At 40.7% G+C, this 23,946-nt stretch overlaps 1 protein-coding gene across 1 annotated transcript in view; it reads right to left on the bottom strand.

Moving 5' to 3' along the window:
* The window catches only part of LOC131950075 (uncharacterized), a 178,245-nt gene that overhangs the window by 88,482 nt on the left and 65,817 nt on the right, over nt 1-23,946 (bottom strand). Inside the window, exons 4-8 of the mRNA XM_059312111.1 lie at nt 20,681-20,826; nt 19,589-19,684; nt 15,330-15,460; nt 14,652-14,760; nt 4,312-4,420 (exon numbers count right to left, since the gene is read on the bottom strand). Coding sequence (XP_059168094.1) covers nt 4,312-4,420; nt 14,652-14,760; nt 15,330-15,460; nt 19,589-19,684; nt 20,681-20,826 — 591 coding nt within the window. The remainder of the gene's footprint in view (nt 1-4,311; nt 4,421-14,651; nt 14,761-15,329; nt 15,461-19,588; nt 19,685-20,680; nt 20,827-23,946) is intronic.

Genomic DNA, 23,946 nt, shown 5'->3' with positions numbered 1-23,946 from the left:
ATCCGATTGTTAGTACTGGCCAAACAAAACCTAAAAGTAAACTTACCCGTTTAGAAAAGTACACATGAACTGAATAATTCCGTAAATGTTCAGCACCTAATGAACCCCGGCATCACGTGGTTATAAAATAATGTCAACTCGACAGAAAAAAAAATGAGACCCGACAATGACATGAGTATATTTTCTTACCAAACACGACGATATTTTCTTTCTATTATGTAAAGAGAACGGAAATGGGAGATGTTGAAAGAATTCCCGATAAAAAAATGCGAGTCACTGAAGAGATACAAGAAAAGTGCGGTGGAGTCCCGAGGAATGTCGAGTGCATGAAATCAGACGGACAATAAAGGCCCTCCGCTCCGCCTCGTGACGTTTCTCGCGGTGCCCAGACAAAAGGTTTTAACGCGGATGATTTTCGGCTGTCAAATTTTTAAATAAAATAATTCAAAGTTTGGTGTTTATAAAAACCGGTCAAGTGTGACGTGCTGGATGAAGACACTTAGAAGGGGGGGGGGGGGGGGTGATGGGAGAGATGTGTACTTGCGGAATCAGATTATTTACAGGGTAGGTTTTCTTCTTTTGCAAAAAGGTGAACTCTACTTCATCTACCCTACTGACGGTCAGGTCCGAAACAGTAACTTTTTACACGACATGTATCTAAAAAAAAAACTCATTTAACAAACTTCTTGTAACGAAATACAGCATATGCATTAAAATTAAATTTAGTATGTGATAAATAATTATACAACCTACATACAACGATCGAGAAATGCGGACATGGAATTGACTAGAATAAGTTTAAAATAGATCACGTGATGAGATTGGGCGTGAAAGCAGCGAGTCTCCATTATAAAAAATAAGACAGGCTCGACAACAGAAGGGAGAAGTTACTAGTGAAGGTTAGACGAGTCAGGGGTGACACTGGTGTACGAGTACAGTACTGAACGAGGCCCACCCGAGGGGTGAAATGCTTCAGAGAACCAGCTTAAACGGAGCCATCTGAAACATCACTGTAAGGTGCATAACGTGAATATTGTTCAACTCTTTGATTATGCAGACGGTCCTGGATTGAACAATGTTTTCTAGGAACGAAACTAACTGGGAAGGAGAGTAATCGTTCAATAATATAATTAGTAAAAACAAACACAAAGGCGGTAATAAGTAGCATGTCGATATAATTAAGTTAATCAAGCGTGGCTAATAATTAATGTAATTATCTCCTTTTATGTGGGAGTTTTTAAAAAAAGCTACCCGAAATGGTTAAGCTAATGAGCCTTGTCAATGTTTTTAAAAAGCAACGCGTGATATTTGTTTCGTAGTTAACCGTAGTTAATCTAGCAATATCTGCAGCCATTAATCTTAATCTTAACCTAAACCAACCCTATCAATAAGTACAAACCTAATCCAAATTCTAACCCATAACCCATAACCCATAAATCTTAACATAAACCCGACTCTAGCCGAAAATCTAAACCAAACTAAAACTCTAGTTAATAACCCAAACGAACGCCAAACCATAAATCTAAACATACGCAGAGATCTAGGTAATATAAACATAACTCTAACCATAAATCCAAACTTTACCATAACTCTATGGTGATCTCCAGAAAGCCACGAGCATCCCATTCAGAAACGCCGCGTTAAAATTTAAATCGTACCCCAACACAGCACGTACATGCCGAGCTTTACCCACGAGTCAGAAAATCCCGAGGGCTTCCATCAAATATTTCATAAAACGTCTGCCCGTGTGCACGCCGAATGAGTAATGTTGTGCGAGCGAATGAAACATGACCTTGAACTGACATGACCCCCCCCCCCCCCTTCCTTATCTCGCAACATGGGATTTCAATCAATCAACTTATTGAGATCAATCATTGATTGTTTTGATACCTAATCTGATGGTACAAGAAACACGACAAAAAAAATGAGGGACAGGGGAAGCGAAACTAGACCCGATATTGCGTGTAATAGAATTAAGCATCGGCTGTTCGTAGAAGAAGAAAAAAAAAAGCATTATGATGTAATTTTAAAGACAGGAAATATCTCCTCCCCCCCCCCCCCCCCAAACTGCTTTGTCTATTCAATCAGGCAAAAAGTTTTTTTTCTGATATGCATCCATCTGTCAAACTTTTTTGACACGGCGTTTTTAATTACAGAGATAAAACAATCCGCAAGGAACAGCAGCAAGAAAAGGGCTAAGCTATAATTACATCCCTTTACACGTGAGCCTAAATAGTCTCCCCTTCCCCCCATGCAACGTATGATCCAGGTTTTGAAATTTTGAAAGTTTTATTTTGAAATTAGACCCCCTCCCTCCTCTCCCCCTTTAAACTTTGAATCTCTCCCCCAAATAAAGAGAAGACACACATCCTACTTCTTCACTCACGCATTCGCTTCATCTTCTCTTCAAGCTGCATCAGATACCGAGGGCTTAAAATATTGACAAAACTTCCAGACTTCCAGAGCTAATTGGCGCACATAAAATATTACGTTACACAATTTAATTACACAAGCTGCGGCAAACATTCCCATGGCAAAAAAAAAAAAAACAAAAAAAAACACCATCTGTAAACGTTGACTTTTGTGGCACTCGTAAATCGTTTCTTCCCTCGCCATAATCCCTAATGAAGGGAAATAATTTATAACTCGTTCCGGCACAGGAAGGTGTTTTTTTTTCTTAAACAAACCCAAGTAAAAACAAAATGTCTGCTTTTTGCTTTTGTTGTTTAATCTTCCATAAGTTAGCTTTCTAGAAGATTAGTTATTTTGTTTCTAAATTTCGCCAGTTTTTGTTGAAGAAAAAGATAAATATAAAATCAAAAGTAACACAATGTATACTTTTTAAAAGATAACAATAGAATCTACCAATTGTTTGATTAAAACCTGTTTCATCGACCCAGTGATCATTTAATAAGTATTTTAACATGTTAAATTAAAACATTTTGAAGTCTGCGTTATTCCCAACATCGTGAGAATTACTTCCAAAAATGCACAACCTTAACAATGAACTTCACGTGAACGTTTGTAAAATAAAACTGCGCTTGCTGAAGTTGTAAAAAAACAAAACAAATGAAATTATAATACACGGGGAGGTGCAAAAAACTGAATTATACTAGACGCGTGAGTTGGAGATTGTTATAATCTGATTACATTCACGGGAATGTTTTAAATTATTCATAAACAAAAATATCCTAAGATTTCGAAAATATAAACATTTACTTTAATTTTTGAAATCTTAATTTTTTTTGAGAGGCGTGTGTGAGTTTGTGAATCTCCCATTGATGAAGAGTGAAACATCTGACGATCCCAGTTGGGGATCGTGGGACTCATCTGACGATCCCATCTGAGATAAAAAGCACCCCTAGACCCCGGGTCCTCTCTGAGGTAATAGCTAACACTCGGATGCTGGTGTCATTGAGGGGGGTCAGCATCGTCCAGTTTGTGACCATGAGAGCATTGTGTAAAGATGGGGTCAAGAGGATGGTGTAAAGATGGGGGTCAAGAGGATGGTGTAAAGATGGGGTCAAGAGGATGGTGTAAAGATGGGGTCAAGAGGATGGTGTAAAGATGGGGGTCAAGAGGATGGTGTAAAGATGGGGTCAAGAGGATGGTGTAAAGATGGGGTCAAGAGGATGGTGTGAACGCAGTGTAAAGTGGACCGTGTAAATCTAGTGTAAAGATAAAAATACTGTGGGTCAGGGGTTGGGGGGTCAGGGACCGGGTCTTATCTCTGATTAGCATGAGACAGCGATGTCCAGCACACAGATGGTAAAAGGGAAACGATGTACGGCAGATAATTAGTTTTAGTGGACAGCGACTGACCCATTCGCTCAGGCTGTGAATGGTGGGCTTGGGGTGTTGAATGGGGCTGGGTGCCACTTTAGAATGGGGTGCCACTCTGGAAGGGGGTGCCACTTGGGTTTGGGGTGTCACTTTGGTTTGGGGTGCCACTTGGGTTCAGGGCGCCGCTTTGGTTTGGGGTACTACTGTAGCTTGATAACGCTTTGATAAGGGTTGCCTATTAGATTTTGGAGTGTCACTTTAGAGTGTATAAAAAACCGGTGCCAATGAAAGTGGTAAGCTGACATTTAAAGAATAAAGTAAAAATAATGCTTATGACTATGCCAAGATCGTTAACACTAACTATATCAGTAATAGAGAATTAAGTGGAATCAGTACTAGAACATATTTTGCCCTCACTAGTACCCTCAACCAAGGGCTCGTTGATTTATCGAACGTTATGACACCAAAACAAACTACATAAAACACACGAGGTCAGTAACATCTGGACATGTGACGGACACCACTGACCTTTGAGAAGGTGCTTGAGATCCTTGGCTGCGTGGGACGAGGAGAACTTGTTGACCACGTCCAGTGCCGTCTGGTCGTACGAGTCCGGCTTGTTCACGTCAACCCCACACTGTTGGAAAGAAAGACATTACAACCCTGATTTTAGTACAGGCAAACCCAACACTGTTGGAGGAAAGAGAGACATTACAACCCGGATTTTAGTACACGTCAACCCCACACTGTTGGAGGAAAGAAAGACATTACAACCCGGATTTTAATACACGTCAACCCCACAGTGTTGGAGGAAAGAAAGAAAGACATTACAACCCGGATATTAGTACAGGCAAACACCACACTACTGGAAAGAAAGACATTACAACATCGATTTTAGTACACGTCAACACCACACTGTTGGAGGAAAGAAAGACATTATAACTCTGATTTTAGTACACGTCGACAACACACAGATGGAAGAATAAAATACATAACCCTGATATTGCTAACGTTGTCAGGCAGTAGACAGCATGATTCCTAACCCGAAAAGACTCGAGTTCGGATACCGCTGGGTGGAATTTTTTTTCATTTACTGAAAATGGACTTTATGTGGATGTATGGGGATACATTTTCCCGGAAGTGAGCTTTTCTAGAGAGGGGCGGGAACAAGATCAGCTGGTAAATCCTGTTATATTTTATGATGCCAAATTGACCTCAGTCCAGGCTGATACCAGTAAGGGTTAATTTTATATTTCAGACGGTTATCTTAGTTTGAAAGATCAGGAGTTGGAGTACGACAATTTAAGTAAACGCCTTTTATAAATCAAAGCTTACTTAAATCTCAACCTTCGGCGAAAACTTAACCTTCGGCAAAATTTTAAACCGCCAAAACCACAGCCAACGCCCACAAGACAATCTTCAGTGCCAGAAAAATGGAGGCAGAAAGCCCGAGCACTATAAAAAAGGATCTGGTACAGGAGAAAGTCATAAGCCGAGCCTGGTGGCGAGGGTATTTGTATATTTATTCCCAGTGTCACTGAGTCACGTGTCTTTTAATAGACTTACTCCAGTTTCAAGATTAGATGTCTGAAACGCGATTATTGGGGTAGGTTGGTTGGCAAGGGGAGAGAAGCAGTGATAACCCTGTAGCTTATTTGTGTGCGGTGCAAAGAATTCGTAAATTGGAAGAACTTTTAAAAATATATTAAACATGCGATATTGACACGTTTGTGGCAGTAATATCTTAATGAGCTCATTGTCACGTGCCTTTTAATTAATTATTGATAATGTGTTAAATGTCATGTTTTACACTAAAAGCCCTCATTAGCGGCTCGTCATTTTTTTTTTTCTTTGTTGAAAGAAGCTTTAAAGTTTGGGCTCGGTGGATACACGAGCTGCGGGGCGTGGCGTGGGTAAAGTAATAATGTCAGCTGGACGTGAGTGCACGAGGCGTGTGCGAGGCCGTGTTTATAAGCGAGTGTGAGTGAGGTAAGAGATAAGCGGGATCAAGAACACGACCTGCTCGTGGCGACGTGTTAACAAGAGACTCGTGTCACGGAAACCTGACTTACATCATACGAGACTTGGCGAGATAACAAGATACGACGGGGATTAGGTTTAGGGCGGATTTCTCCAATAATACAGTGCGAAATCATTACTTAAAAATGTACTATCCAGCCTTTTTCGAGTGTAGTGTATTTGAATAGAAAGAAAGATATTCGCAGAAAAAGAAAAAAAAACAATAGTCCGAAATTTTCTAGTTTTCAGCCACACAATTCAGACAGCGCCAACTCCGCGAGTAAACGATGCTATCAATCTATACCGGATTCGATCCCGAAATGCCATCACGCGAACACAGCTGAGCAGAAATCGACCGCAGGAAAAGTCTGATCGTCACACTAAACCCTCGACCCCCGGCTCCCAAAGGTCAAAGTGTGAGGAAGGTAATCCACGAGAGAGATCGTCCCTCGCGGAGAACAAAGGCTGGCCCCCGCCGACACATGGGTGTGCTTAAGGGTGGCTGCGTTGGGGTTAGATGTTTTGACACTATGGGTTTAGCCGTACCACGCCGACGGATTGGGTGTTGGGTGAAGATTATATTTAAGGCTAGGATTAGTGATTGGATTAGTGTAACTGTTGAAATAAAGATACCAAACGATTTGATTTTTTTTGACAACTACCTCATGTTGTTTGACCCTAACGTACATACTTTTTTCTTATAAAAGCAATTCATTAACAAATTTCATCCGGTTGTCGAATGAGAACACAGACGACTGCTTGATAATTAACATGTCTAATTAATGACACAGGAGTCATGAGTTGTCATACTTTATTTAAACGTGACTCGCACTGACGTCAGCAGACGCAAAGTACTTAGCGTTATTCAAGTAAAATACTTTCTTCAATGAACGCGTCTAAACTCAGATTTACGACACCAAGGGGTGATACGTGTATAATGAGCATATCGGTAAAGTCGAGAAAACGTTACATCTCAGCCTGAAGAAAGTCGCGCACCATAAAACCTGCTTGCGCCACTCAAAAGCCATTAGCAGACGTCTACAGCTTTCTATTTACGGATAATTTATGTTCGAGTGTCACATGACTTACTGATGCTAAGAATAGCAACAAGGTTGGGTGACTGCATACCGGAAGTGGGGATTTGTTAGGTTTACCTACACGCGGCAGTTCACGTCTGCAAATCGTTTATTTCGGTGACTGCGTGATGACGGCCAGACGACATACCCGACCTTGGAATGTGCAACTGTTGAGGGTGAATCAAAACACGCCAAGTTTTCAACTGTTAAGATTTGTTATTCCAACACCAAAAAAATTTAACTATATTCGGCAATATATAGATAATCTAGTCACCCATGATGATTATGTTCGTATTTTTAGTTATTTCCAAATTAAACAATTTTTAAAAAATGTAAGTTTTAAAATTAAGATTTAAAAACCAATATTTCAGCATCAGGTCTCCGTCAGATGAAATTAAATTTACAACACAGACTGGTACTTTCTTGTTTAGCCAAATTTACTTTTTTTTTTTGGGGAAATTTTTTTATCGCCAAATAATGGGAAGCAGCTGGCAGAGGCAGGACTGTCATGGGGGACTGCCAGGAAAATTATCGGAGACCAACAGAAGTGGAGGGAGGGAGCTTTCTTTGTCGGCCCCATGTGTCTTGGGCACAAAAGGAAAAGATGATGATGATAATATCTAAATAATTCTTTAAGACCGTAAAACATATATCATGGGTTTAGCTATCGTAACTAACATAACCAATACATGGGTAGTTAAAAAAAAACAAAAAAAAACAACAATAGTTCAAACAGCACTCGCATGAGGGTATCACACCAGTAAGAGTGGAGACCAAGGAACGACGAACTCTATTTATACTAGAAACAGACTTCAGTGTTTTATTCAGAAAAACTAATCCGCTCGTCCCACGACTCAAAGTTACTAATAATATCAATGTTACACCACCATGTTGTGTAACTTCCAACAACCAGAGGGAAGGGTTTCGTTCAATGTTTGAACAACGATAATTAAGTCTTAATTTGACCCTACTCATCAACCTTGTCCTTATCCTACTAAAATTTATTGATGAGATATAACTAAATAAAAGTATGTTACAACACAACGTTCAGAAAGTGAACGCATATTTTCAAAGCCCAACTTCGACCGAGGAAGCGCGGACGTAGAAGAGGTTACAACTCTCAAATCAATGTTGCAAAAAGAAACGACTTCCGCTTCTGACAAAAGGCCCGATGATCTTGTTAGTTTACGGCCAGCACGCCAAAAAACAAAATGGAGGTCGCAGCTGCTCCTGTCGCCAATTAAATACAATTTGAATCGGGCCACTGTGACGAACCAGGCAGGCTGGAGTTCATTGACTTTCTCAAGGTCAGGAAGTGGATGAATGTAATCGAAATGCGGGGTGTTAGAGTTAGCGTACAGTCTAGTACAAAATACTGAAAGAATGAAATAGATCTTCAGCAATGTGCGACTTTTGGTACGATGTTTGCATTAGAAATATAATACCAAATCCTGGAAGAATGGATTATATCTGTGGCAATGTGCGAGTTTGGTCTATGAGTTACCATACGAAACCCAATACAAATTCCTGGGAGAATGGACAAGATCTGTATCTATCTGCGAGATCTGTGTGTAGTTTGGTTAGCATACGATAATCTTAACGAAATGCATGAGTAAAGTAGATCTATTGTGTGCCATAAATGTGGCGCTCAGTCCTTATTGAGTGTAAGCTCAAACACTATGTTAGAGATTTAATTCTACACATCACAACATAGGAGACGCACTGAAAATAGTTTGGGTGTGTTATTCTAGTTTGATACCTAATGTAAAGGGCTTTATGTGTTCTTTGTGGCCATTGGCTGGTCTGCAGCCACAAGAAGCAAGTTACCGACCACAGTTGTTACCAGTATTGTGGTGAGGTATTAGTGCAGTGTAGTGAGGTACTACCAGTATTGTGGTGAGGTACTAGTGCAGTGTGGTGAGGTACTAGAGCAGTGTGGTGAGGTACTACCAGTACTGTGGTGAGGTACTAGTGCAGTGTGGTGATGTACTAGTGCAGTGTGGTGATGTACTAGTGCAGTGTGGTGATGTACTAGTGCAGTGTGGTGATGTACTAGTGCAGTGTGGTGATGTACTAGTGCAGTGTGGTGATGTACTAGAACAGTGTGGTGAGGTACTACCAGTACTGTGGTGAGGTACTAGTACAGTGTGGTAAGGTACTAGTGCACAGTATGGTGAGGTACTACCAGTACTGTGGTGAGGTACTAGTGCAGTGTGGTGAGGTACTAGTGCACAGTATGGTGAGGTACTACCAGTACTGTGGTGAGGTACTAGTGCACAGTGTGGTACTACTCCGCTGAGGTACAATTGCACTGGGGTGGGGACCAATGCTTTGTGGTGAGATAATCACATAGTGGTAAGGTACTACCCCATTGTGGTGAGGTACTACCATATTGTGGTGAAGTACTACCATATTGTGGTGAGGTACTACCCCATTGTGGTGAGGTACTACCACATTGCTACGGTACTACTTATCCATTACAAACAAAGGGCATCAAACAAAAGAACCCCAAGAGGTCCGAGTGTCGTGTGTTCGAATCCGCGTCTTTAATTCTTTCAACTAAGAAACCTGTAAAAACTAGCCGAGTCCATCGAGTCGGATTTTAATCAACACTCGACAGAGCCCGGCGTTTGTTGCAGACGTCAAGTTGAACGTCTCGCGAGCCATTAAAACACACGGGGCCCTCAACAGCGGTTATCTCAAGGTCGCCGAGTGGCGCAGACGTGTGAGAATTGCGGTTAGCTGTCAGCAGCTTTTGTGATCTGCTCCGGGATCACGTGATTGCTGATAAGGTGTGTGGGGAACAGAAACGGGGCAGTTTTGGTTGGAGGGGGGTGGGTGGGGGAGGAGAGAAACACGCGCAAACAGAGACATTAAAAGCCATTTTATCGTGTAAATAGTCGTCATTGAATTGATCATGAGACAAAACAATGGTGCATTGATGTGACCCACCCCCCCTCCTCCTCACACACATACACTGCTTGTTGGACACTATCGATTTTTGTGTTGCTAGTCAAAGTATAAATTTTTGGCAACAATTCTTTTTTCCCTGTTAAATGTATCTGAATAAAATTATGGCGCCCTAGATCGATAATTGATTTGGACACCACCCACAACCATTTGTAGCACTGAATTCCCTTTTTTCAAAAAAGTAAACCACGAGAAAGAGGGATACCCTAGATACGCCACTGCGACGAAATTAAAAAGTGAAACCCAGTTTAGTGGCGTATAGACCACTTGGCTCACTTCTCTACTAGGACCCCCCCCCCCCCCCCCATTGTACACTCACATAGAGAGAGAGAGCGCGAGAGAGAGAGGAGAGAGAGAAGAAATGAGTAGGCCATAGGGAACAAGGAAGACTTGTAAAATCACAGTAGAGATGTGCAAAAAGTTCAGAAGAACCGTCTTCAAGACCGGACATGCACAACAGTATATAGGACCCTCGGTGTCGCCTCAATCGTCTGTCGGCAACGAGGGGGGTTTTAACGTGTGTGTGTGTGTGCGTGTGAGTATGTGTGGAAAGAAATATGGTATGTGTGGAGAGAAAGAAATATGGTATGTGTGAAATCAGTTTAACGAATACACATGCATTGTGACCTTGATTGATTCGTTGGATTTTAGATACACTTAGGTGCATATGTGGGTGAAAGTGGTCGTTGGGTATCACGTGATTTTAATGTAAAAATAGCAATCAGCAGCATCCTGTAATTTGCCGTGAGAACCTCATTTACACAATTGAAGGGATCTACAGGGAACTAAAATATACTGCGATGTTAAATATGAGAAAGTTGTGGAGTTTCCTGGCTCGCAGTGGGAAAAGTGGAAAGTGGGGAAAATTTGTCCTATCCTTGCTTATGGTATAAGTGTGTGTGTGGGAGCGGGGGGGGGGGGGGGGGGTTAGAATACATTTTACTTAGGTCACGTTTGTCTGTTGATGGGTTTGCAGTTAAATCTGACTTGATTTTGACCCATTCGAAATAGCACGATTGGATTTATTTCCTTCCCAAAGCTTGAATAGTGTTCAGTTGTGTGAACAGTGTCTAGATGTGGTAATGGGATTCAAATGTGAGAATAATAAACACATGTGGGATAGTGCCCGGTTGAAGGTGTAATGTCCAGTTGTGGTGATGGTGTCCAGCAGTGGGAAGAATGCCCAATTGTGGGGGCAATGTCCAGTTGTGGGGGATATGTCGAGTTGCTGGGGCAATGTCCAGTTGTTTGAAGAATGTCCAGTTATGAGAAGAATGTCCAGTTCCTAGGGCAATGTCCAGTTGTGGGAAGAATGTCCAGTTATGAGAAGAATGTCCAGTTGTGGGAAGAATGTCCAGTTATGAGAAGAATGTCCAGTTGTGGGAAAAATGTCCAGTTATGAGAAGAATGTCCAGTTGTGGGAAGAATGTCCAGTTTTTTTAAGAATTTCCAGTTATGAGAAGAATGTCCAGTTGTGGGAAGAATTTCCAGTTATGAGAAGAATGTCCAGTTGTGGGAAGAATGTCCAGTTTTTTGAAGAATTTCCAGTTATGAGAAGAATGTCCAGTTGTGGGAAGAATGTCCAGTTTTTTGAAGAATGTCCAGTTATGAGAAGAACGTCCAGTTGTGAGGACAACGTCCAGTTACGGGAAGAATGTCTCCTGTTTAAAAAAAAAACGTCATGTTGCCGGAAATGCGTTCGTTGCTCAAGAAGTTTGGGAGATTATGCTAAGAAAATTCAAACATTTTTAAGTCTGGTCATTTGTCCGTCTCCGTTGCTCGTTGTATTAACAAACACAAACAGTGGACAGCGCCAAACGTGGATTTACTTTAGGCTCGCTCTGACCACTGGGAGAAATTTTAAATGTTTATTTAAAGTGGGCAGTTCAGTTAAAACACGCAGGGCAAAGGTGTAAGTGACGCTATATGGCTGACTTCTGTAGCCCACTATATGGCTGACTTCTGTAGCCCACTGTATGGCTGACTTCTGTAGCCCACTGTATGGCTGACTTCTGTAGCCCACTATATGGCTGACTTCTGTAGCTCACTATATGGCTAACTTCTGTAGCCCACTATATGGCTGACTTCTGTAGCCCACTATATGGCTAACTTCTGTAGCCCACTATATGGCTGACATCTGTAGCCCACTATATGGCTGACTTCTGTAGCTCACTATATGGCTAACTTCTGTAGCCCACTATATGGCTGACTTCTGTAGCCCACTATATGGCTAACTTCTGTAGCCCACTGTATGGCTGACTTCTGTAGCCCACTGTATGGCTGACTTCTGTAGCCCACTGTATGGCTGATTTCTGTAGCCCACTGTATGGCTGACTTCTGTAGCCCACTATATGGCTAACTTCTGTAGCCCACTATATGGCTAACTTCTGTAGCCCACTGTATGGCTGACTTCTGTAGCCCACTATATGGCTAACTTCTGTAGCCCACTATATGGCTAACTTCTGTAGCCCACTGTATGGCTGACTTCTGTAGCCCACTATATGGCTAACTTCTGTAGCCCACTATATGGCTGACTTCTGTAGCCCACTGTATGTCTGACTTCTGTAGCCCACTATATAGCTAACTTCTGTAGCCCACTATATGGCTGACTTCTGTAGCCCACTGTATGGCTGACTTCTGTAGCCCACTATATGGCTGACTTCTGTAGCCCACTATATGGCTAACTTCTGTAGCCCACTGTATGGCTGACTTCTGTAGCCCACTGTATGGCTGACTTCTGTAGCCCACTATATGGCTAACTTCTGTAGCCCACTATATGGCTGACTTCTGTAGCCCACTGTATGGCTGACTTCTGTAGCCCACTATATGGCTAACTTCTGTAGCCCACTGTATGGCTGACTTCTGTAGCCCACTGTATGGCTGACTTCTGTAGCCCACTATATGGCTAACTTCTGTAGCCCACTATATGGCTAACTTCTGTAGCCCATTGTATGGCTGACTTCTGTAGCCCACTATATGGCTGACTTCTGTAGCCCACTGTATGGCTGACTTCTGTAGCCCACTGTATGGCTGACTTCTGTAGCCCACTGTATGGCTGTATTCTGTAGCCCATACTGTATGGCTGACTTCTGTAGCACACTATATGGCTAACTTCTGTAGCCCACTGTATGGCTGACTTCTGTAGCCCACTGTATGGCTGACTTCTGTAGCCCACTGTATGGCTGACTTCTGTAGCCCACATTGTAAGACTAATTTCTGTAGCCCAGGCATTGTGAATGAGGAACAGTGTTTTGACCCTGACAGCTAACAAAGCATTGCTTAAGTTTTATTTTCGTCAACTTCCAACAGTTGGCAACAAACAAGTTGGGAATCACATTAAAATAATTATAACTCCACCTAAAATCTGCAACCACGTATTTTACATAAAGGATGTGTTCGCGGATGAAAATTGTCAAGGTCACAATCAACCTCTTCCAGAGAGCAGCAACTTTTCTCAACCCCCCCCCCCCCCCCTTGTTTCAACACACACAAGCTGTGACATTTAGCCCTCGGGACGCCAGAGATCGACAAACTTGTAAACACGGGACACGAGTCCAAATGTCAAGAATGTCCGAGTCGTACTTCTCACGTTACTTCTACTGTTCCCGAGGATGGTGGCGAGGGTGAGTCCAACTCGCGAGGGGGGGGGGGTAGAGAACTCCATGTTTTAATTAAATTAACCATGCACCTGTGGAGGCTAATTAAAGAAAACACTATAATGCACACCGCTAATTGCCGGGACATAGAACAGGGAAGGTTAATATGAAATCACGTGACAGTTAAATGTGTTGAGGTTTTACAGCCCGGCTTAAACCTCGAGGCCAAGATGCAAATAATGAAAACCACATGTGATCGTCGTATATCACATGAACAAAAATTTAACGCTTTATTTTATATTTATCATGTCGGTAAAAAATTGTGGGCGTGGAGATGGATGGACGATACAACAGCACAACCAGACAATATCCACCTGAGTTATATTTTTTTTAAACATTAAGCAGATGTTGGCAATTTACAACTGTGTGTACCGCGTGTATCGGGTTATATTGTAGGTGTATCTAAGGCTAGTGCATAAAACAAACACGTGAGCGAGTAGACGCGCTGGGTTATTGCTCACGCCCGAGTCTATACGAGGGCGCTATTTCGATTAGAGAGGAAGAAAAAAAAACAACCCAGCGGTTGTCAGATAAAAAGGTGTTTTCAAAAACAAACGACCGAGATGTTAGGATTGGTGAAGTTGGGGGTCGGGGAATTCACCAGGGGTGGGACGTGTCGTATATTAAGTGTAGGTGGGGGGTGGGGGAGTAATATACACAAAGCATCTCGACTGGGAGGAAGCTACTAACACAGGTTGATTGCTTTACAAGTGGTCTCACGTTGTTACACGTGTAACCTTTTTTTATCCGATGCACAAGAAGGGCCGGGGCGCCTGGGGAGGGCGTAATGGGCTGAATGGGTAGAGGGTGCACCGTAGAATGTTGCAGTGAAAAATCCATGCTGTAGGGTGGTACTAAGACTTGATTTTGTCGAGAGTAGCAGATCTGGGAAAATACATTTTATTAAGACTTGGCCGCCATCTTGGTGTACATTACCAGTATGCTCCACGACGATATTCAACACAGTGGCGGGACTCAGAAACATTCAAACAGTAGCCCCCTACACTGTGAAGGGACTCACGAACACTAAACCCCAAGCCAAGCCCCCTCCACTATGGTCGCCAAGCCCTAAACCCAGCCCCTATATCGCAGTGAGCCCAAGCAACCCACTGACTGTGGAGTGAGCACCCAAAGCCCCCATACTTACATCCAGTAGTAGCCTCACAGCTTCCGTTCTCCCAGCGAGGGCTGCCTCGTGCAGACACGTGCCCTTCAGGGTTGACCTATTGATGTTCATCCCAGCCTGCAACAGTAGCCTGCACAAAGACAATCAAAGGGTTAATAGGTCAACTTTAAAGTCGGACAATCAAAGGGTTAATAGGTCAACTTTAAAGTCGGACAATCAAAGGGTTAATAGGTCAACTTTAAAGTCGGACAATCAAAGGGTTAATAGGTCAACTTTAATGTAGGACAGTAAAAAGGTTAATACGTCAACTTTATGTCAGGCAATCAAAGGGTTAATAGGTCAAACTTTAAATAATAACAATAATACATGTGTTAAATGTCAAATCGACAAACTCAGAAGCCGGTTCGTTTTCGAGGCAAATTTCTTCGAGGTTCTAACTAAATCTAGATCTGTCTTGTTATTTTACGTTCATAAACAGAATGAGGATATGTCAAGGTCGTTGTTGGCTTAGAGTTCAAACATCGAGGTATATTTCTGGTTGGTGGGTCAGTTCTTAAGTCCAACTGCGAAGTTCGGCGAGTAAAGTCTTACTTAAACTTTGAACGAAATTACTCCATATATTTTGTTTACATTAAGTCGAGTATTTAATTCATTCGTTAGCTGGCTCATTAAGTAGGGACTAATGGCGCCAGGACTTACTTGATTATATCGACATGTCCGCCTCTAGCGGCCAGGTGTAAACAGGTCGTCCGGTTGTTGTCCAGATTATCCGTGGGCGAATCTTCCAGAAGTTTCTGGCAAAGATTGCTACGTAACAGCAGCTCAACCACCTGATGAAGACAAGACACCCAGACGATGAATCTATCAGAAACATCTTTAACAAGAGTCGGTTGTGGGACGAGGGAAGCGCGAGGGGTTTATTTGTTTCAAGACTTAAGAACAAAAAACAGAACAAAAATTTACCCACACACAAATATGGTAGTGTAATAAGTGGTTTGGGAAAGATACGTAGTTTAGCTGCTTATTAATTATCATTAAATTTTTTTTAAAAACCCACGTTTTCTGATTGAACTAAAAAGTAGATTTCAGAAGAGGGAAAGTATCGAACCTTGTTTTTATCAAATTAAAATTACTAGGTTATGTCCCTTTTTTGTACAAATCAATAGGAGTCTAAAATGATCAATAATGATCAATTTCCATGGATCAATTTAGTAATAATAATAATTTAATATTGTATTGTCATCGGAAACAAAGCTTCCCTGAAAATTTCAGCGCGCTAGCTAACTGGGAAGTGCCCGAAATTTCGATCGCAAGATTTGATGGAAAGACAAACAAACAGACGCGAAAGCAAGTTAAAGAAAACGTGGGAAAAAACAGAATAGATACTGCGCATGTTCATCGCATTATATGTAATGCGCATGCTCTTTCATCACACCGGATCTTCATTTGGGATTTAAAATGTATGAACAGCAGCAAAATGAACCCAATGCTTACAAATACGCAATGATTATAACTTGAAAAGAGTGCTACGTCAAAGTGTGACATGCGCTAATCTGTACTGAAATTGCCAAAGAATAAATCTTCGCTGGTATGCTCACTTTGAATATAATCAAAACAGCAGTTTTTTTTTTTTAAATAAGGCGGAACAGGTCGAATAAAAGACAGGTGGGCATTGGATTCCAGGTGAAATATTCCATCCCTGTCATTTACCATTGTAGTTGGGAGTTTAAAAAAACGGACAGAACATGGTCCTTGTCTTATCGGACACCGCTAATTATGCAGGAATGTATTTGTTGTGGTCTAATTAATTAATTCGTTAGTCGCCATCAATCTCGGGAAGTGAAGGCTGGGATAGTCCGAGCTACCTGCCAGGTACATAATAAACTCTGAAGGTGATTGATTTGAAAAGTTGGTCCGCACATCAAAGCGGGGGCGTGTTATTAATGGGAGCATGTAGTCAGTACACGAGCATGTACTCGAGGGCCAATTCTTAAAATAGCCGTGAACCACTGACTTTTTTAAAGAACAAAGATGTGAAACATTAATAGACGAGCGCAGAGAGAGAGAGAGGGGGGGGGGGGAGGGGTTAATATAAGTATTTTCCTTCTATTTTTTTAAAATAAAGAGCACACACTTAATATACTGTTTCCTAAAACTTGGATAAGTGGTCCCCTTAAAAATAAATTAAAATTTTTAGACCATTTTTAAACTCAACCCCCTTCTATTGCTAGGCACCAAACCCAAAATGATTTCATAAAGTTTCACCCATACTTATGTACGTGACTAAGAATTAGTCGGGATGGTTTAATCAATCATTTCACCATGGGTGGTAAACCATCTAAAAATAATTACATACGGCAGAAGGTGAAAGTTGTGGGAGTTGCCGAAAGCACAATGTCCCCAACAAAACCTAACCCGCACACTCTCACAAAAGAAAAACAAACACACACAAAACAGCTGTCTGCGAGCTCACTGTAAATAAATAAATAAAGAATCGCGACTTGGTCACGTGATGAGGGTACAACCCTCGCGTCTCTCGCGCTAAAGCTCTTCGTGTCTTAGCTAATTGACTGTTAACAAAATATACAAGTTAAGTATTATGCGTGAGATGTTTCACAAGATACAAAAAATCACTATAGAGCAGTGGTTCCCAACCTTTTTCGAGTGGCGACCCCCTTTTATAAAAATTAAGTGACCCGCGACCCACATAGAATTAAAAAGCCGAAATTAGTATGGAAATTAATAAACACTAAAATAAGATTTTCTAGTAGACTTTCAATATGAACTACTCTTGATAACTGTTTTAATAGCATGAGTAAAATTGCATACTATTCACTAAACTTTCGTGGTTAAGTTTTTAATTATTTTTTTTAAATTGTTAACGCCAACCTATGTCATTATAATTATCTTAATTTTGTTTTTAATCGAAGAATAGTGTTGAAAATATATTCTCGAAAAGTCAATCAATTTTACGTTTGGGTATGAATGGTGAATACTACACCAAAATTGTGTCTGCAGTTTTTCATCTTACTCGGAATCATTCTGCAAATCAAAGAATTCATCTTGTAATTCATCGGGAATGCTGGCAACATCAAGGGAAGAAGAGAATGGGTAATGCGTGAATGCAGATTCTTCTTTTTTCATCTCAGAGAAATAGCGATACAGTTCGTTTTCAAGAGATTCAAGATGCCCAGAAATCTCTTCTTTCAAAATTTTAATTATCTCACAATCAGATTCATCTACCACACTGCAGAGTTTCTCAAATTTACAATATTTCTAAGATTTGTTTTCTTTACCGATTTTGCAGCTTTGATAAAAATGCCCCGAGATTATCATGGAAAGTTATAATATTCGTTCATTTTCCCTGAAGCTTCAGGTTAAGCTTATCTTGATGTTCGAACATATCTGCTAGGTTTGATACTCTCTCTAACCACTCTATGTCGTTTTAAGTATACCAAAAAGTCTTGTTTCCTTTGCACTCCCAAGAACAATTTGATTTCAGATTTCAATTCGAAAACACAATTTACAACATTTCGTTTGACAGCCAGCGTACTGTAGTGTAGAAGAGCAGAACCTCGTGATCTATATTAATGTTTTTGCTCAGTTCTTTGAAGGCTCCAGATCTATATATATAATTCTCTTCTTCGAGCCGTTAGAAAACAAGCTGCAAACGCTCTCCCTACCTCCCCACCCCTACATGGTTTTAGTGAGCTGTGTTCACTCTAAATGTTTACAAGCAGAGCCAACGATTTTAAACGTAGGGGGGGGGGGGGCGAGGGGGGGGGAAGGAAGGGGGGGGTTATGGTCCTTAACGAGCTACTTATAGTGTTTTAAAGAAATATTTTCAGTGTCAGCGTTGGTACTGTCGAATTCACAAATTATGAATTATTGAAAATTAGAAACAACTAAATAGCGGCGTATGTTATGCCGCGGGCCGGCTCGTTTTATATAATTTACGACTTATACTAGCAATGGACTCTTGATGTCGATTGGTTAAGGCAGCGGTTAGGGAGCTAAATCTTGTCTGTTTTCTGAAATTTGAGCTAAACATGATGGCGCACCATCCGTACAAACCCCCACAGCCGTTCTAACCCAATTTAATCATCCAGTTTCAAAAAAGATATTTCTTTTCTCCATGCTATCTTCACAAAAGAGCAACTCTTTTATCTATGCTATCATCCGCATGAATATAGACACAGACCAGCAACTGCGAACACGAATTCACGTCTGTTGATTTATCATCTTGAAAAGCAAACAATGGTGAAAGCTTAATTTCAATAAAAATGTGTTATTTAACATTTACGTACATGCAGCGTTTGATGAGATTTTCTCCTATTGTTTTTTTTTTTTTTTTGATTGGCATTTTCTATCGCGACTTCATTTGATGCTTGCACTAATGCTGGTGAAAACTTCCTGTTCGATCAAGTCTCTGGCGTTTGCAACTAGCTTCTTATCGACGAAAGAACTCCATATATTTTTTGGTGTATTCCGAATGACTCGTCTCAAATGACGTTTTAGTTTTGAAGATTTCATAGATTCGTGACTGAGAACAACATTGTACAGTGCGCTTTGTTTCTTCTCTATTACAATTCCAGTGATGTTAATGAAGCCGAATTTCAAAAATTCTTCTAAATATTTATGTTTTGTTTCAAATTACTAAGGTTTAGTATACCAGTTGGCGACCCCCGAGAAAGACCTTCGCGACCCCCAGGGGGGTCGCGACCCCCAGGTTGGGAACCCGTGCTATAGAGTCTACAGATTATTCATGAAATGTATTAAACACTACGTTTTCCCCATTGTCTAGCTGTCAATTAGGAAGGTGTACACAAAACTCACAATTCGCTCAGAAATATCACCCTCGCTCAATAAGCATGCGATTCTAACCAATCCTTAAGGTTTATATAGTAAAATAAACTAAAAAAAACAGCAACCAGCCGCATCTTTGAAATGGTACTTACTCGTGTTTTCCCAAACTCACAGGCCAAGTCGAGGGCTGTCTTGAGCTCCTTGTTGCAGATGGTGGGGTCAGCGTGCTGGTTCAGCAGCAGGGTCGCCTGGGGATTAAGACGAGGCTCTAACAGTCACGTGTCTCAGAGGTCAGTTCATGCCCGATCGCGTGCTCACACTGACCAACACAAAAAAAAAGTTATCACGCATACACACGAAGTGAGTCAGCAATGTTCTCCCTTTTAATATGGCGGCTTAATGAATCCAAGTATTATAAGCAAAAATTTGTGTGAGTTCAAGGCAGGTATTGCCAATACAATGTCCAGCTTAACTTCGCCGAACTGACCGTAGGGACATGAGTTCGATCTCAGAACACTTGTATCGGCGAGGGCGTTTTTCTAGCAGTTCTCATTTACACGTGATAGTGATGGAGTGGTCATACATATTTGACCATTAACTGACCGCGCCATAGTCCGATACGTGTTAAATATATACGAGCGTGTCTGTTTTGGGGTAAATGACTCTTTCCGTGGTGTTGTAAATTTCCATACCGATGTACATGTCAATTTATGCTTTCATGTAAAAATGCTATGTATGTTTTAATGTGAATGTTAATTTATGCTTTGATGTAAAGGTTAATGTATGCTTTAGTGTGAATGTCAATTTATGCTTTGATGTGAATGTCCACGTACGCTTTAATGTCAATGTGAATTTTTTCTTTAATTTAAATGTCAATGTATTCTTTAATGTGTCAGTTTATGTAAAGATGCTTATAAGTATTTCAGTGTCAACATTAAAGTCTTCTTCTCCTTTTTTTCCATGTCTGTAAGAGTCTCATGTCTATGTAAACGTCCATTTTTTTATTTTTTTATTTTTTGTAAATGCCAGTAATAATGACAGATCATGTAAATGTCTATTTTTCTCTCTCTCTCTTTTTTTTTCTTTTTTTAAAAATGTCTGCAGTGATGATAGGTGTAATATCTATTTCTCTCTCTCTCTCTTTTATTTTCCTTTTTTTTGTAAATGTATGTAGTGATGATAGTCTCATGCTGGTGTAAAATGTCTATTTCTGAAAGGAACTATTTTACTGCGGATGTACTTACAACTTCAAAATGTCCATGTTGTGAGGCCAGGTGCAGGGGCGTCTCGCCGTTGAGGGCCTGCTCGTTGACCGGGGAACCTTTCTGTAGTAAAATCTGGACAGACTGGGGGACGCCTTGCCAGGTGGCATAGTGTAGCGCTATCATACCTGTGTTTGGGTTGAGATACAGGGGAAATATGTTATCAAATGCCATTGCTGGGGATAAAATCTCGCATACACGCTAACACACATATCGGGAATACTAATACTAGTGTCGAAAACTAACTTTGTAAAATTTTAGATCTCTAAATAAAAGGAGTAGTATTACAAGAACATGCTATTATGTAACTTTAAACGGGATTTTAAAATAAAATAATACAACTTTTTACACCAACTCGTAAGTACGTATTCATTTTTATAAATTTATTATGAGAATTATTGTTTTTTTTTTCAATTTAAATTTGTTATGAAAAACGATATAGCTCCAACGAGCTGACAAGGTAACTTCCATTTCCTGTATGTTTTTAAAAGAATAGAATCTACGTTTACTCAACAATGGGAATATGTTATTTATTTGTTAATTGCAGCTCCAGTTACATTAATCAAATAACAAAGAGAGTTCAAAAAGTGAAAAGCAATATCTGATTTGCACTTTTATATTTCTTATTGGTTTAGGTTGGGATTTATTTCTTTGAAAACAAAAACATTGTTCTCGCTACGCTCATTTTTTTTTTTAAATTCAAATATTTTGTATAAATCAAATTAAGGTGTTGATGTCAACAGATGAAACAAACCATCGGCAGAATATAGAAAAGCAGGAAGAGAAAACCGTGGGATAAACAAAAAAAAAGATAGAACTCTCTCACGGCTGAAAGACACTCGAGCGTTCCTCGTCCTATGAATCATGCTATGTACACGCCACAATGGCGCTACGTATTTCCTTGTGTTGGATTGAATTGGTTGATCGATCAGCGCGAGCAACGATTTATTGTCCACTTAATAAATAAAAACAGTTTTTATGTAGATTAATAAGGACGTTATAGCTGCCATAACGTGGGAGGATGGGTCAGTTCAGTGGTCACTTTTTGTTTTTATTTTTATTTTTCTTCTTGTTAAGGTAGTAATCATTTTTTGTTCTTATTATGACTTTCTTTTGGTGCCTTTTTTTTTCTTATTTGTTACTTGAAGTGATATACCGCCCACGGGTCATCGTCCGGAGAAAAGAATTCTGACCACAGTGTTAACATACCAGAGATAATTAGGTATTATATCCCAGGATTCCAGCTATCAGGCTTAGCATCCTATGAATATGTGTCCCGTAGATCAGTTTCATAAAGACATTCCGTATCACGGAAACCGGTCAGCAGAACCGGCGCCGGGTTTTAACGATCAATTCCAGTAGCCAGACACAATAGCAAAAAATGGCCAGATTTATGAGTGTGTTTTTACGAAGACGCGAAACAATTAGTTTTGATTTAACTCAACTTGGGGCGACCCTCGCTACCGCCTCCAAATTATCGGTCACAATTTTGGAAGTTACTCTTATGCAGCTTAACTGAAGAACTTCCTTCAAAAGTTTATTTCGAATTCTTACTAACTATAAATTTACATTACAGCTTGGAGCTAAACTGATTATGTTTTAAATGTGGTCTTATATGAAGTTATTAAAAAGTAAGATATTTAAAAAAGGAAATTTCTGAAGCTAAAACGGAAGTAACTAATCTTATATAGTTTATTCGAGACTGTTAGTTGAATGCTTTGCATCCGACGAGATCAAAATTGGCATAACACTGTCGAGTAAACACTAACAAATTTAATATTATGTAACCCAGAAAAACAGGTAGGTGTAGGCAGACGTGCACTAAACATCAGACGATATCTCATTATCTGCCTATCGTTAACTGCCGAGTTGGACTCAACAAACAGGAAACGACGCCCCCCCCCCCCTCCCCCTACACCAAAGTTTCAAAATAATTCCCATCTCCCATTTTCTCGGGTATCTCGATGCAGCGGAGGAATCTAAAATTGGAAACTGTTTCAAATATCTCACTGTTATTTCAAGTTGTTTTATCATTGAGTGGAGGGGGGAGGAGGGAACCGTCACATAATATTTTTAGACTCACAGAACATCAGTAGTGACGTGTTGGAGAACCTGTAACACACATCGTGATGATAACATCACGACACCGTCTAGTGGTTTTGTTTCTTGTTTAAAATAAAACAAGATGTTGCGTTGATAACTTCTTTTTTTTTAATGTTAAAATAAGGTTTGTTTTTAACTATAGGAGCGTGCAATGACGTCATACAAAACTGGGAAGCTGGGGAGGGGGGGGGGGGGGGGTATGTGTAACGAACACAACGCGAACAAACGAAAAATTCGTCGCGTGAATGGATATGAAGCACGACTTTAGAAGACAAACGGACTATCCTACCTGAACCAGGTACGGCGGAACCAGGTACATTCTAGGCCAACTCCCCCACTGTAACTACGGGGGCGTCCTTTTGACTGGCATACAATATGGGAACTTATTGAACAAATAGGCGGTTTTATTTGTGTCAATGGCGTGTCACTTTAGATGGGGCTTGCACCGGGGTTTTTTTCCGGAGGCGGAAATTTTCACAGAAATAGAGTGGGTAGATAAAAGTATATTTGTTAGTCTAGTAAGCCTCAAATAACGACGCTCCTCGTGTGAGAAGGGGGTGACACTTCCCGTGTAGTGCGAGGCGCCATTCTACGGTTGGGGTGGGGAGGGGGTGGTGTAGGTACTTATGCGAAATCGTGTGTGACATTTATATTGTAATACAACAATAGAAACGATTAAGTCACTCGGGTGCTGCAGAAACCGAGTCGCAGAGCGAGAGGCGTTGAACTACGAGTGCCTCGTCTTGATGGGTAAAAACTCTGAAGCAGTAGTAAAAATTGGTTCGCAAGGGCGGGTCATTAATGACTTTTTACCGTTAAAGATAACTAAAAAAATTGGTCCAGTAAGGCCACACGTAACCCCATCTTAATAATCTTAAGATGCTTTAGTAGCAGTCAGATGCCAAACTTTCGACCAAAATCGCCTTCATTATTCAAACGATGTGGTCTAGGTCGGGATCTCATACAGACTGAGCTAATGCCTAATGGAGTCTTCTGGACCTAGGTTGTATCTCTAATTGACAATGGATATTTTCATTTTTGGTGTGTTTTTTTAAATCCCTTAGCCTCTTGGCAATTAGCCGTGCCGTAGTATTCACTAATTAGGTCCAGTGTTAATTAACGACGGGAAAGATCTAATAAGGAAG

The sequence above is a fragment of the Physella acuta genome, unplaced genomic scaffold, assembly GCF_028476545.2.
Source record: "Physella acuta isolate Inbredline_101_S28 unplaced genomic scaffold, ASM2847654v3 ptg000733l, whole genome shotgun sequence".
Lineage (NCBI taxonomy): Eukaryota > Metazoa > Mollusca > Gastropoda > Physidae > Physella > Physella acuta.
The sequence above is the reverse complement of the archived record's forward strand: the minus strand, read 5'-3'. Positions and strand labels throughout refer to the sequence as shown.